Source organism: Argiope bruennichi, chromosome 7 (assembly GCF_947563725.1).
Source record: "Argiope bruennichi chromosome 7, qqArgBrue1.1, whole genome shotgun sequence".
Classification (NCBI taxonomy): domain Eukaryota; kingdom Metazoa; phylum Arthropoda; class Arachnida; order Araneae; family Araneidae; genus Argiope; species Argiope bruennichi.
In genome coordinates, this window is record NC_079157.1 from 3,984,554 (window position 1) to 4,000,183 (window position 15,630).

Below are 15,630 nucleotides of genomic sequence, written 5' to 3' on the forward strand. Positions count from 1 at the left end.
AACCCATTATCATTGATCAGTCGATAATGTATGTGCAAAAATATTAATCTAAACATTACATTAAATTTTTGTTATTCCTACTTATATTTATTACATCTTTATTGATTCCTCCTACTGAAAAAGGTGAAGGCACAGGAAAATTGATGTGGAAGCTTCACAAATACACAACAGAATTTATGATAACATAATGATATTTGGAATATTACATTACATAAGAAAATATTAATTTAGAATATAGTATATGTAAATTTATCTCTGTGTGTGAGGAAATATTCTGTGTTCCTTTCTATTTTAAAGCAGGCAGAAAGTAGTTTTTTTTTTTTTTTTCCCTTCTTCTTTTATTTAATTTCTAAAACAAGATCCTAAAAATGAAATTGAATCATTATTGTAAAATAACATAAAGGGAGTTGCATAATTTACAGAACAATTTACCAGTGAGTATCAATTTAACAGCCGTGTTACAGAAGCCAAAAACTAAAGTCAGTTCCCATATTCTGGGCGGTAGTCGTAAATTTTTCTTGACATTTCACAACATTATCAGATTTTAAGCAAATTTTTAATACATTCATACAATAATTATGTTATTCTTGTTAACCTTTTAACAGTTTATTAGAGGTAAATCAGCACTCAAAAATATAATAGTCAATGAACCGTTGACCTTGCATAAATACATAGAAACGGTTTAAATAAGCAATAAATGGACCATTTCCTATTACACATTAAACTAAGTATTTATTTAAAATCAATAGTGCAAGATCAGGAATCAGAATGAAGTCCTTCATCCTCCTTTCAGTTTTAGAGACCCACTGTTAAAATTTCTAATGACATGAGCAAACAGTAATTTCGTTATTTTAGATCTGTGACTTGTTTTTGACTAGAGTTTGCCCTCTAGATTCAAAATTAATTGCAATCTTTATCTATCACATCAACTTTTTAAGCTACAGAATACTCTTTCTTTATCTCATACAGAATGCAATATAAAGGAAAAACTTACAAAACATACTATTCACAGTTTTACTTATATAAAAGCTCAACAGTTATTGCAAGCTAAATTGTGTTCTTACAAATAGCAAAGTTTCCTTTTTTACCAAATAGTAAATATTCATATTAAGGTAAAAAGTATTGCTTTTAGCTTTTTTTGGAGTGTTTAATCTGTGGTGATTATTACTTGATGCTTCACCAACCATAGGCCATCGTATGTACATCTCACTTGCCTTGCTATAGTACTTTAAAATCTCCGTGCTCATCACTGATTGCAAAAAGAGTTTTCGAAAAATCAACAAGATGGTTTTATAAAATACGCAATTTGATGCTGAAGTTGCAACGAAGCATTTTGTAGCCCTCCAAGAATTGCTGGATAGTTTCGATGTAATTTTGTACTCGTGTATTTCCAAAAGAAAAAAAAATTAAAAAAAATGGCAATGTTTTTGAATGCCAAACGAGCATTTTTTTTTTTTTTCTCAAATTCTTTATTCCAATGAAATGCTAATTTTTAATGTCCTGCCGAATTTATGTACAATCAAACACATCGACCTTTATTTTTTCAAATGACAGGGGGAAAAAAATGCTAAAATGAGATATTCGGAACAATTTCCTTCAATTGATAAATTGAAGAAGGCATTGCTTCATGACATTCAGTTTTATATGCAATGGTGGAAGTTGCTAACAGTGAGAATAAGTTATTAACTATGAGCAGCTAGAATCAAACTGATCAATCTGATGGTTGTGAGGAAGAGTCGAAGTAAGAGTAACAATAATTTTAGAGGACTGCCCAGTGGCTTGTCCGATTCTGTTTAGTTTTCAGATTGTAAATGAGGTTTTTTTTTTTTTTTTTTTTTTTTTTTACAGCTTTATTGATGCTATAATATAATAGTACTTGGTTGCTATATTTTTGAAGTTGGGAGTATTTTTCAGTCTTTAAGTATATTTTTATTTCGGATATACCAAGCATCCGGACAATCAAACTTTTTGATTTGGGTTTTTGCAGCAGTCTACAATAACTAATAAACGGAGAAGCTAAATGAATAAAATTTGGTACATAGATTTAGTATTTAAAGTATAAATGCCTATCATATTGGGAATCAAATTTTTAAAGAGGTTGATTTCTTGCCAGTCAGTGCTGTTATAAGCATATGAATTCAATGACAAATATATCGAATTTGGTGTGCGATTTTGAGACCACAAGTATAGTCAAATTCCAAATTTTAGTTTCAATCAGTTGATCAAAACAGGCTTAAAGCACAAATCCAATTTTAGGTACTTCAACCTGCATACCAAAAATTAATCGCCAAGAATCATACGATGGATTCAGTAAAAATGCTTAATTAAAGCCAAAAATGCTTAATAACGCCATTATAGTTCACCAATGCCATATAGTTCACCAATGCATTCGCGGCTTTATCCAGGTTGAAAGATTAAAGAGTGGGATTGAGTAAGAGTATGCGAGAAAGTTTTAGGGAGACGATTCCCGCTGATACTCAAGATGGAATACCAAATGACTCCACGCGTATGAAAATGTGGTTTTTTTTATCATTATTTTATTGATAATTTAATTCTGAGAAATGTTAAAATACGGTAATGCCATTCAAAACAGACAAGTATAAAAAAATTTCAAATCTGTGGGAGATCAGAAAATGAGAAAAAAAAAAAAAAATCGATTATACATTCCATCCTTACAAACATGCAGCAAACCCATAAAATGAAAGTGTTAAAAAAAGAAAGAAACTGGTGATTTTTTTTTTCGCTTTTCATGGATATAAAAATAAAGGGTAATGGTTAATGAATATATATATATATATATATATATTAGCTTGAATATATTAAAACAGCTTTGCAATCAACTTTAAACACTTTTCTGACATGTTAGTATTTAAGAAAAATTATTTAGGAAGTTATTAAAGCTTTTAAATTTTACCAAATAGATATGAAATCAGGTTTTTGTATTAGTATTTGCTTTTTGAAGAAGCCTATGAGTCATTTTATTTATTCCATCAACCACGAGATGTTTAAACTATTTCTAATTATTCGCAACCGTTGTTAACTTTGCAATTCTGTTTACAAACTACAAGGTAAAATTAGAAATTTCAGTATGTAAATAAGCAGGCAGTTTTAAAATTCACAGCAACGAGATTTCAGATTATTTTTCTAAAATGAGTGATCAGCTGCCAATGAAGCCCTCGGAATTAAAATCTTTTTTAAAATTTGAAGGAAGTTATAACTATTCTCTGAAGAGATTTATAGATATTGGACATTTTAGAGCAGCCCTGCTACTGCAAGATAACGTCCTAAAAGAGGACGTCCTTGGCAAAATCGTAGGTGATTACAACGAGGGAGAGTTTATTCAGTGGCCACACCTGCGCCATGAAAATGTCATTTTGCTTCTGGACATGGTGCCATTGAGCTACCAAAAAACTATTTTCATATTCACGCTCTTTGAGAAAACAATCAGGACTGCTGTCAAAGATGCAAATTTCAAATTTCATCCAAAGTGTTTTGATCGAAAAAGATCGTACGCCAAAGATGTACTTTGCGGTTTGGAATATTTACATCAAAAATCCCTGAGCTTGATGAATTTGAATGATGAGAATGTTTTGATCAGTCGCCAAAACGATAAAGCAGTCATCAGTGATCTCAGTTGCTGCACGTCCGCTAAAACGGCCAAAAAAGCTAATTATCCAGTCATGTTTGAGAATCTCTTTCCTCCAGAAGCTGATGATGGTTGCGAGTTTGAATGCATGCAATTTGATATATGGAGCTGTGGCGTAATGTTTCTCCAGGTGTTTACTATGTACATGCTGCCATGGCGTCAAGTTCCGGAAACAGATTACTTGGAAGGACTGACGGCAAAACTTCTCAGGCAAACAAATCCTGGATCATATTTGCCTGATAAAATGGTGAGCTCTTTAAAGGATTTTCTCGCTTCAATTTTTCAAAAAGATCCAAAGCTAAGAGTAAGTGCCAAAGCTGCATTGGCTTCGGATTTTCTGCAAAGTTCAGGGAAACGAATTGATGAGAAAGCAAGAGATTTCTGGAAAGCATGTGAAACTGAAAAATTGATGTCTGATGGAAAGTTTGAAAAAGTCGAAATGTATTATGGAACTGGAGATATTTATTGGAAAAGGAAAGATCATAATTATATGACAGCTAAACAGATGCCTCATTTCACAGATATAAAATTGAAAAAGTCCAAATCGAATAACGAACTTTGTGTCACTGCGAAAGAATCAAACTCGGAAATGAATTCCTCCTATGAAGTAACATCCAGAAATCGTTCGAATGAAATTCTCCCTCTACGAAACAGTTTATTGAAGAAAACCTCTTATTCCGAGGAAAACTTGTATGATTTTTATTCTTGGACTTATGATAAAGCCTCTACAATCGGAGGTTATAATGTTGCAAAAAAAGGAAAACAAAAGGAAGTTAAGTCCAAAGGGGAGATAAACGATAAAAAAATACAATCGTTGAATACTACTGAAGAAATAATGAGAAATTTAAACTCTGAAGATACATATAAATGCTGCATTAAAGAAAAATATTTTGAAGTATCCAATTCCACTTTTGACTTGCCATGTCGCTGTGTTTTTTGTACAGGTACATTTGATAATCAGAAATCACTAAATTTCCTTCAGTTTTGGCCTTTACCTGCCATTTCTACTATAAACTATACTCATTCTAAAGAGCAACCGAGTACAACTCCTTTCTGCCAAACTCAGGGTGGATTTTTGCATAATAACTGGAAAGCTGAAAGAAGTTATATTACCAAAAAGAGAGGACCTGATCTTGTGAAAGATGATTCAGCCAAATATTTAAATCTGGAACATCTACAGAATTCTTGGAATATCGAATGTAATAATCGCTCTGAAAAGCTTAAACTTCAAATTGCCCCTCCCGTGAATATCACTTGGCCTAGAAAGATTGAAAATCACAAAAATATTTCTGAGCTACCAATTCTTAAAGTATATCCAGACAGCAGTTTCACCTCTGGCGAGAACCAGCTGATGTTCCAAAGGTGCACAGGATTCAGAAATGGACCGAAATTCAGAACGCCACTCCATTCTCCTCCACCTATGATCATTGCAAAATCAGCATTATCTACATTTCAGAACGAAGAAAAAACTCCAAAAGAAATAAATCAACTTAATTCTGATAGAAAGATACCGGATGTCGCTAACAATAGAGCGAGCGATATGAACTGCATTGAAAAAGGAAATACATTCAAGAAGGAAAAAGATCCGGGAGAAAATGTAGCTAGAATTGATCCGAGAGTTGTGATGGAGACAAGACACGAGGAAAACCAAGTAATCGACGTCTCCATGGATTTGCCGCTTTGTTCAGTGAATGTTGAAAAGGGAAAATCCAGCAAAGGAGCATTCAGAGACAAACCGAAGCAAAAATGGATTCGAGTTTTATGTCCTGGAAGTATTCTTGAAGAAAAAACTGATGCACAAGAAATTGAAAACAAAAAATAAAAACAAGGTACCGAAATAGATATGATGTGGTGGCTGTAACTCAAGTCTTAAATAACATCAGCTTGATTTTAACAGAAACTTTAGTGTATAACGAATCTTTGACGAAATAAATCCTTATAAAATCATAACTTGTTGTTCAGTATTTGAAGATTTCACTTTTATCATGGAATATTTTTTTATAGATGTGTTCTTGGTTACAAATATAATGTAAAAGTTCTCATTATACACTGGTTAAGTTTGTGATTTATAGGTGCAAGAGTCCTTTTTCGACTATACCGTGCCAGACTTTTCAATTAAAAATATAATTTAAACCAAACGGTTCGAAACAGATAAAAAATTTTGAAAATGATTGATTAATAACAGTGATGTCTAAAGTAAAGTTATTATAAAAAGGATAAAAACGTGTTTAAATGAGAGTTAAATTCTATGGATTTTAAAATAGAAAAAATTGATAGCATGTGGTGTTATCAGTTTATGTCGTTTGATCAATTGGAGCTGTCTGAACATAGTGTAAGCAACTGAAAGTTGAAAATTCTATCAAAATTTGGAAAACAAGTAAAGTAAGCCCAATAGTATGTTTGGCACAGCATATGTATACCTAGATCTTGCGCCATTAAATCTCATTTATCTACCTATCTTTCAAATAAATGATAATCGATATATAGGCACTTAGAAGACGCTCTCCTAAAGCAAGTACTGATATTTAAATCTAGTGTATCGGATGGACAGCGTGTTGAAGCAATGTAGCTTTTACGGTTGATCAATATTGTATAATATGTTAAGCAATTGTTCTCTTCCTATATTTACGTTGCCGGAATGATATGCCAAACCCGAATTGAAAATAAATCGTTCTTCGAAAACCATATTGAAACTGGATATTTTTCGTGTTTCTATGTGGATTTTAATCGTCCTTTTGACAAAATATGCTTTATATGTGAATAGTCGTAAAAGTTGCATAAATGATATGGCAGAAATTGTTCCTATTTTAGTCACAAGAATTCTTACTATTTTATTTTCACGGTATGAAATTAACACATATTTCAACTGTTTCTTCAGTAAATTTGATTATTAAACATTCGATAATTAATTCTTGTGATCAAAAGTTTATTTCATTTGAATGTCAATTTATGGTCTTTTGATCATATCGAATGGCACTGTTGTGCTTCAATTTTCAGTATTTGGGGAATGTAATGTGGAATATGGTCGTATGTAAGCAGAGAGTAATTCTGTTAAATGAGGCCCACAATAAACTGTGCCAAGAATTAGCGATAAATTTTATTGTTAAATTTTAACGATGAATATTGATTCTACAGAATCATCGTCACCTTCTATACTAATAAGACAAGTTAGTGTATTTGAGCTCTAAAGGCTAGATTGTTGGATTCGGAGCTGCCAAATTTGACCCACATGTGTTTTCAGCAGTTAAAACGAGCACCTAGGGGCAAATTTGCTTGAAATTTTGTTAAGATTTTTAATGAATTAAAAATTAAACAAAATATTATTACGAAATATCATCTGAAAATATTATCACGAAAGATGGTATGCTTACGGTCGTAAAATTTAAAACATTGTTTTTTTAATGATCTCAGTTTAATAGTCCTGGACCCTAGTAGCACACAAATATTGTAAAATATTGTATGATGCTGATCAATATTCACAATATTGTATAATATTGTGGAATATCGATTAATATTATATAATATCGAACAATATTGTCCAATAAGCTGTGCTACCTGGGGAAATTCTTTTGGGGAATTTTGACAATTAAAAAACAAAAATATTTTTTGACTTATTTTTTACAATAGATTATATTAATGTTTAGAAATTCAAATCGTTTTCATTATTTCAACAAATATAGGAATTTTTACTTCCAAACAAATCAAAGAGGGCTGCTCCTCTTTTTTTAACCCAATAGATTGCCCATCTCTGAACAATGCCAATACGACTGGACAAATGACGATCTTTATAGAAGATATAGTAAAGTTCATTTTTATTCTTTCATCAGTATTTCCATTTTTTTTATTTTTTACAAATTTTGCAGAAAGAGTGATTGGCAAGGAAAAACACTGATGATCATTACCAGCAATAACATTGGATTGCTAACAGTATTGATGGTCTTTGTGCAAGTAAACATGTTTCAAACTTCTGGTTGGATTGTTTGTAAATGTCCCTATCCTCTAGTTCCTGTTATATTCTCATGGAAAAAAGAAGCCGAGAAGCATTGGTGGAATATACATTAAGAGTTAAAATACTTTACCCATTTTTCATTTATTAAACTTTTTATTTTAAACATATAATTGACTTTCAATATAATGTAAATGCAAAGGATTAAGAACATGTTTGTATAGAATTTAATAACTTGCAAACATTCAGTTAAAAGTAAAGTGCAACAATATTAATTTATTTTAAGCGGCATATTTTGTGTGTCAAAAAAGTAAACAAATACAACAAAAATGAAAAGAAAAAAATAGCAATAACTATTTCACTTGCTTTTCTTTGGATTTTGTCAGAGCCTTTATCTTCTAGGCATATATGCCTTAACCTTTTCTGAATTCATGCTAGGTATTTTTGCTATTTTTCTCATGACAATATTTTACGACTTTTCCTTATTTTAATGATTCTTTGGCTTATTTAATCATCTAGATATGACTACAAATGTTTAATGGGATTAAGGTTTTGAGGATTGTGGGGAAAGATCCGAAGTATCAGATACCGAGATAATCATTTATTCGCGATATTTTTAAATGTATTTTAGATAGTTATTATCTTAGAATATAGAATTTCCAGCGAAATTCAATTTCTCAATATTAGGGGCAATATCTTCATTCAAAATTGTAAGGTAACCAACTTCATACTTTGGCTAAATTAATTTTTTCAATCTTTTTGGCAGTTCCTTTAGTAAAAAAATTTGATTTAAACAAATAAAGTAAAATTTTATTTCCAAAATTTAAATCCTTTTCATGTAATTAAAAGAATTTCCAATTTCTTCTGATAAGTTGCAAATGCTCCTTCTGGTTTTGTTTGAAATATGAATGGTTTCTTCGATTCCTGTCGTATATCCCATTTCATTAAGCATTTTCTGATAATACTTGTACTTTCCAACTTTTCTGACGTTTGTTAGATGTTAAAGTAATTTCATTTGGATTTGCTTTGATTTCTTCTGCAATATTTTTTACTTCTGTATCAGTAAGTCTTTTTTTTCTGAATATTCTGTATTTGTTTGCACTTAGTGTCTTTATGAATGATTTTCATGACAGCGTAATGTCTCCTTTGATCAATTTCTGTTATTTCACAAAATAAGTTTCTTTTTTCCATCGAATATATTATTATTTTTCTCATTTCAAGTAATATTTGTATACTGATGATAATCATCTTTCATTTATTAGCTAAAACAAAATGCACATTTCGAATTCAAATTATTTTTTTTAATTCTGAAAGAAAAAAAGTGGCGGTATTTGTGAAATTGAAGAAAATTGTAAGCGAAGATTTTCCAGTATTTACTTTATTTGACGGGTAAAGTTGGTTAAATCTAATTCTCTTAATTTTTTGATTAAGAGAATGATTTCTTCTGATGATTACATTTTATTCAATATTTGTAAGGGATTAAACTCTTTTCTAATGATTATTTAATCATGCAATTTTATTTAGTATTTATTACATGTGAATAATGTATTTGAAATAAAATATTTCGCGGATAAAAAATCAGTGTTTACTTTTTCTTTTGCTATTGTTCTACGAGTTCATTAGTTTGAATAAAATATGTAAAATTTTTATGTCCCCTGGCTCTAATAATATTATTCTAACATTAGTGTTTGGCAGACCTTTCGCCCTTTACTCTAGGTTCTTGTATCAAATTAATGTGCTGTTCTTCAGAGAAATGCTGAGTTTGAATAAGTTTAGTTCTTATTCACCTTCTCTTTTAAATTAAAATTTCTCTGTACCTTTATCTGATAAGGAATACCGGCCAATGATGTGCAACCTGGTTCTATTGGTTTTTCTGGCACTAGAGTAATATTGTTACTCTGTGGCACAAGTCATCTTGTTGATTCCAAATCAGAATATTCCCACTTGCTTTTTTTTTTCCTAAGGATTAAAGTCTTTCACACTCACGGAACAAAACTAACATCATGATGATTAATAGACTTTCTGTACATGACTAGTGTATCAAGCCGCAGGCTTTCTTTTTACTCTATTTCCCAATAACTAAACTCTGTACAGCGTTTGCAGTTACAAATTAAATGCTAAGGATATGCATTATTAAAAAAACACTCTAGAGACAATTAAGCAAAATTAACGTCAATTTAGAAATCATTAGGTTCGAGATAACTGGATATAATTTTGTTGTGTACAACAAGATGCAAGAATATGATCTTATGGATAACAAGACAATTTTTAGTTCAGATTTTGAAATAAGCTAAATAAATTTAAATTATTGGCATCATTTTAGCGAGGTTAAAATTTTCATTAAGAAATTTGAGGAGCCTGACAAAAAATGCAAATCCCGATAAAATCAAATTAAAAATGTCAGAATTAACCAAGTTTCGCTGTATTTCATGTCTTGTTTTAATCTAGCTTTTAAATTGGCTTAGCTATTTGTTTTTGCTTGAAATTTCTGGTGTTGAAACCCATGTGATAGTTGAGTATCGATTCGCTGTGCTGCCTTGGCGTTCTGATGCCATGGCATGATAATGCTATTAAAAGGTGCTTAAAAAGCAGAAAGAAGGGACTGTTACATCAGGATTGGAACCTTTATTGATGGTGCAAGTACATGCATTCCAATTTGTTGATCGGTTTAGCTCAATCTTGCTTTGCATTCAATGCAAGAATTTTAACTAAAAGTTTAAATTGAAGTTTCTCAGATTTTTCTTAATAGTTATTAAAGCCCGAGTTCTTTCTTTTTGTACTGAAATAATGTCTGATTATGAGCTAATACAGGCCCGTGCCAACTTATTTCAATCCTATTTTTCCCATATTTCTTTCTCGATTCTTTGATATTCTTCAAAAAAGAGGCACAAATGAGACTGTGTTGCATAGTTCCTATGCTGTAGCTATAAGTGCTGGGTACTAAAGGCACAGGTGACGCAACGAAGGCAACGCAGTTTTTGTAATCCACGACTTTCTCTAGAGTTGACTTACAGCAAATTTCTACGCAAAACTGGCAGCATATTGAACAGACCCTATCTATTCCTTGTGATAGTTAGTTTTGAGTTTGATAAATTGTAAAAAGATTCCTAATATTCACCTTAATATCCATTTTCCAATAATAGCTGCTATATTTCTTTTGTTTATGCTGAGGTTTGACTCTTTAGTATTGTGTGAATATTTTCATAAATAAGGTTTCTTCATTTTGAAGTAAATTGAAAATGGCCACACATAAAAAGGAAAAATATTGATACAGCCAATTTATTAAAACAATAAAATTCATTCCTTGAGTTTTTTAGCGAATAAATCAGCCACCCTTGACAAAGGAATTTCGAAAAGTACAGCAACGATGAAAGAAACAACAAATATCCAAAAGAGCAAGTAGACATTTAGGAGCACCTGAAAGAAAACAGAATGTGTATGAAACAGGACAATTTTTTAAGAACCATTGTTTTGTTTAGATTTCAAATTTATTTATCAAAAATACTTAAATTATTCAAAAATATTTTAAACATCTTTGAATAAATTTTGAAGAGAGATTTTTGAAAAAAAGTTTATACGAACCAATGAAACGGCAGAATACTCTATAAATTCTTCTAGAGATAGAAAATACCACTCTATCACTAATAAGTTAACCAGGTAAGCAGAAAAAGATAATCGAGAAAAGGGTATGAAGTATTTATGTGAAAGGAAGTCGTTGAGCCAACCTAAAAAAATAAACAAAAAGGAAGCAAGTACAGTTTGCAGATAAAATAAAACACATAGCAGTTAAAAATCATGCATCTTTATTTAAAAATGCTAAAACTTGGAGATACATATATCAGATAAAAAGAAAACGAATAATATCATAGAGCTGAGATACTGATAGATGGAGTGCAACCCTACTTTGGGGTAGGACAAGATAAAATCACGTGACATGTGGACAAAATTTGTGTTCACTGTAACCGCATTCTCCGTTCCTCATTATATTTCAATGGCAGATTTTTTCTCGCTTTTGACTGTTGTATTTTAAAACTTATTTAAGCCATGGTTAACTATTGCTATGCAAATGGATGCAAAGAAAAAGCGTCTAAGTATAGTTCTGTATCATTTCACAGGTATGTACAATAAACATATTCTGCTTATATCCATTTTAAGTCAATTTAAAATTTCGTAACCTCCATCACTCAGTAATTTTGGTGTTGAAACTGAATAATATTTCATAGTTTGGTTTAGTTATGGTATTAAATTTATTTAATTTGTTATTATGCTTCATTTAAACTGATGTAACTGCATTATATTTTGTTACTTGCTTTATTTTAATCTCGAATGTGTTGCAAGTGCTTGGCTGCAAGCTTGGCGTGATTTTTTCTCGCCAATACAAGTGTTTACATAAACACTATTGACCGATTAAGAATTGTGTATTTATTTTAGTGCAAATAAAGTTCCTTATTATATCCAATATGTTGTTTCTTTTTTACCATAAATACTCGAATCGTATTATACCGTAAAAGATATTAAATCATTATTGTGAATGAAATAGTGAAACTAAAACGTTTTATGGAAAATGTTATATAGTAAAATTTTATAAATGCGCTAGAAGTAATTGCATGTTTTTATAAATTTTAATTAAGATCTAAAAAGAAACTAGAGGATATTCTAAAGATAAACTATTAAAGAAAGAAATGCTATCTTTACAGATAAAAATTTTGTCTGAATGTTAACATTTATTAATAACTTGCGATATGCACATACCCTAAAATTACCTTTTTCGTAAAAATTTCGAATTCTTTTATTATTTTGTATTAAATCAACACGTTTAAGATTCCAAAAATGATTTAATTTTGTTTCTGAGATAGTTAGAAGCAAAGTTACCGCCAACACTATAAACCAGAAGCGAAATATTTAAAACTGATATTAACAAGGAGAAGGCACGAGGTTTAAAATTGAGTTCGGAATGAGATTTTGTATAATGATAGTATACATTTAGAATGCTTATTAATGAAAATATTAAGAGTCAATAGTAAACCTTAAAACTTTCAAATTAGCTTACATACTTATAATGTGTAATCCAAATGAGCGCTCGAGTAGTGTAGTGGTTAGGACATTGGCGTAGCATTGGGGAAACCAGGGTTGAGCTAGTGTTTTTTTTTTCTTTCTAAATTATTTCAAAATAATTTAACAGTTTTAATTAATATCTCTTTAATTTTTTACGCAAAAATAAATGTTATTCAGAATATTCAAGAAAAAAAAAAAGACTTGGGTCACTTTTATAATCTGCTTTTATTATAGAAAGCTTTTTTATATCTGTATGAGATAATGATAGAAGTATTTGAACATGTAATGTAAAATTAAAAGATGTTTTCAGGTAAAGAAAAGAAATAAAATATTTACTTAAAGAGGAAAAATGCTCACTTTTAATTAATGCACAAAAACAACGTAAAAAGTAAACATAATTTAAATCAATAAACTCGGCTACTGATGTAAAAAAGAAAACATTATTTTAGAAACCAGTTTGCTTAGTTTTCAAAGAATGAATATATATAACACCCATATATATATATAAATTATTTAGGAAATGTTAACCGGAAATGAAAACCGACAGGACCCAATGCCGGGAAACAAAACGTTGCGCGGCAGTTTTTGAGTATGCCAAGATTTGCGATATGGCGCCAAAAAAGGCCAGATTTCTCACAAGTTACATGGCTCATGTTGCGTACACTTGTTTAGACTAGAAACAAGCGATTAGCTTCCTCCATTTATATCAGCTCTATGAGTAATATCCTTTCTCCACCCTCGAAAGGGGGGAAAAATGAAGCAAAATTTTCGAATAAAAACATTTTGTAAAAATTAATATCTTTTACAATTTTATCTAATTTAACTTGCTTTATATTCAGAAACATTTTCAGCTGTTAAAAAGATGTTTCTGCAATGCGCACGTGTCATGGATTTTTTTTTTTTTTTTTTTTTTTGTTAAAATGTACGAAACAGATTTAGCATAAACTTTCTTGATTAAATCTTCTTACCGGGTGGATCTAACTGTTCCGTTGTTGAAGTTAAACGACTTCTCCACCGTTCTCAGATATGATCAGCGATTTATTACAGCGAAATCAAGTACTTGTTCAGTAGTCTCAGGTGTCCTAGATGAATTAGCTTATCCGGAATGTCTATCACATTCTAACTCATTCCTTCCATTTAGATATATTTCTGTCACTTCAAAGCATTAGAAATGTTAAAAGAAAAACTTGATGAAATTTAATTATAATGATTCGTTCCATCCTAATGATTCAGTAACGAAAAATGTGAGCTTCTTGATTGAATGTGAATTCTCTTTTAAATAAGTTTAACGAATGCTCAGAATGTTGGACAGTATTCAACAAACAGTTGAAATTTATCACTTATCTACTGCATTTTATTTTGTGGTATCTGAGTATAAAAATTTTATGTCAATTTTTGGATTGCTCATTCTATTCTTTCATCTAGTTTCTGCTGGTTCGCATAATCTAAGCTAGCTAATTATTAATTGCTAAAAAATATTGCATACGTTTAAAGTACTTACCTGCTTGTCCTGAAATGCACAAATAAATTATCCTTGATATATAGATGTAAAACAACAAAGACACTAGTGTATCATAAATAGCCGTTTCCCAAGCAGACTTTTCTGGAGTGTTATTATGGAAGAAATTGATCGCCACCAGGATCGCTGCTGTCATCCACCCATAGAATAAAGCAATCTGTTGAATATAAATATTCTTAGTGTTATTTACTAAGTTTAGATTTATATTTCCCTTCCAAAAATTTTTATGCATAAATACGCTAAAACGATTGTCATTTAATAAAGCAATGTTATCACAAAGCTTAAAATGATTTTCTGTTCAACGTTTAACTATTGAAACGTTCAATACAGGATCAGATCTAATTCATTTTCGACAAAGTTTGTATATCAAGATATTAATAAGTATTGGCCAACCAAGATTAAATAACTCATTGGTGCATACAACAAAGGCCCTTAATCCACTTTTGGCTACGAATGGAACTTTTAATACATAATTCTATTTCTTATTTTCTGTTTGTGTCTGACTAGTGAAGTAATCATCTATATTTGCTTAGAAACAATCTCTTCAAATTTCACGGCAACGATTGTTATGACATTGCAGAAGATTTTTTTCAGCAGTGGCTCTGTAAAGTCGTTGGAAACTTTCTTTATTCGTAGGCAGGGCTCTTTATGATCTTAATTTATTTTCTAAGTGGAAGGAACTTTGTAGAGACACCCCCTTTCATGACGGTGTACTATTACAAAGCAGTTAAGGTATGCGATAGCTTTCAGATATTATGAGAAAGGGTACATGTTTTTGATAATTAAATTGAATTTTTATAAAATAATTTTGTATAATATAAAAGTGCAGTTTCATAATTATGATGATGCTACATTATTTACAATGTTTAAAAAATCGCAACTCTAATTTGCTTATTTATTATTACTTTATCTAATTTACTTATTATTCTATTCACTTGCATATGAAATATTATAACTGTAAACTCAACGGAATTTCAAAGCTTTTTGCTTTAAACAGAAAGGCACTTAGTAGGGAAAGACAAATCAGAACCTCCATAATTTGATCAACGACAATCGAAGGAAAAAACGAACAAAGATTTGTAGCAAAAACAAAAACAAGATTTGTTTCAGCTATGTCAAATGCTATTAAGTATTTTAAGAAATACTTAAAATATTTTTTAACATAATTAAAATTCGAAAAAAAAATGGTATTGATATTACAGAAAGGAATTATTAAAGATAGTTAAGATCACGAAAAATTAATTTTGTCTATTATATTTTCGGATAATATTGCAAAATAAATTTCATTTTATTTTTTATCTGACAAAATTTTCATTGGTAATAAATAAATAAAAATTTAATTTAATTTTGTTAATTAAATTTAATCAGATAAAGGTATCACTGGTGGCAATAAAGTAGAAAGTGTACACACTCTTTATCTCTGTTCTTTTTTATTATTAATGCAGATTGAACAAAAAAAATCAG

General features: G+C 30.3%; 1 protein-coding gene across 2 annotated transcripts in view; it reads right to left on the reverse strand.

The window, feature by feature from the left end:
• Positions 1-10,855: 10,855 nt before the first annotated feature.
• LOC129975959 (nose resistant to fluoxetine protein 6-like) overlaps positions 10,856-15,630 on the reverse strand; it is a 44,660-nt gene continuing 39,885 nt past the window's right edge. Inside the window, exons 12-14 of one of the 2 annotated variants that reach the window (XM_056089267.1) lie at positions 14,149-14,323; positions 11,175-11,317; positions 10,856-11,009 (exon numbers count right to left, since the gene is read on the reverse strand). In XM_056089267.1, the coding sequence (XP_055945242.1) occupies positions 10,890-11,009; positions 11,175-11,317; positions 14,149-14,323 (438 nt within the window). In that variant the 3' untranslated portion in view covers positions 10,856-10,889. Of the gene's footprint in view, positions 11,010-11,174; positions 11,318-14,148; positions 14,324-15,630 lie in introns of those variants that run through there. The other variant, XR_008785062.1, reaches the window with a different exon arrangement.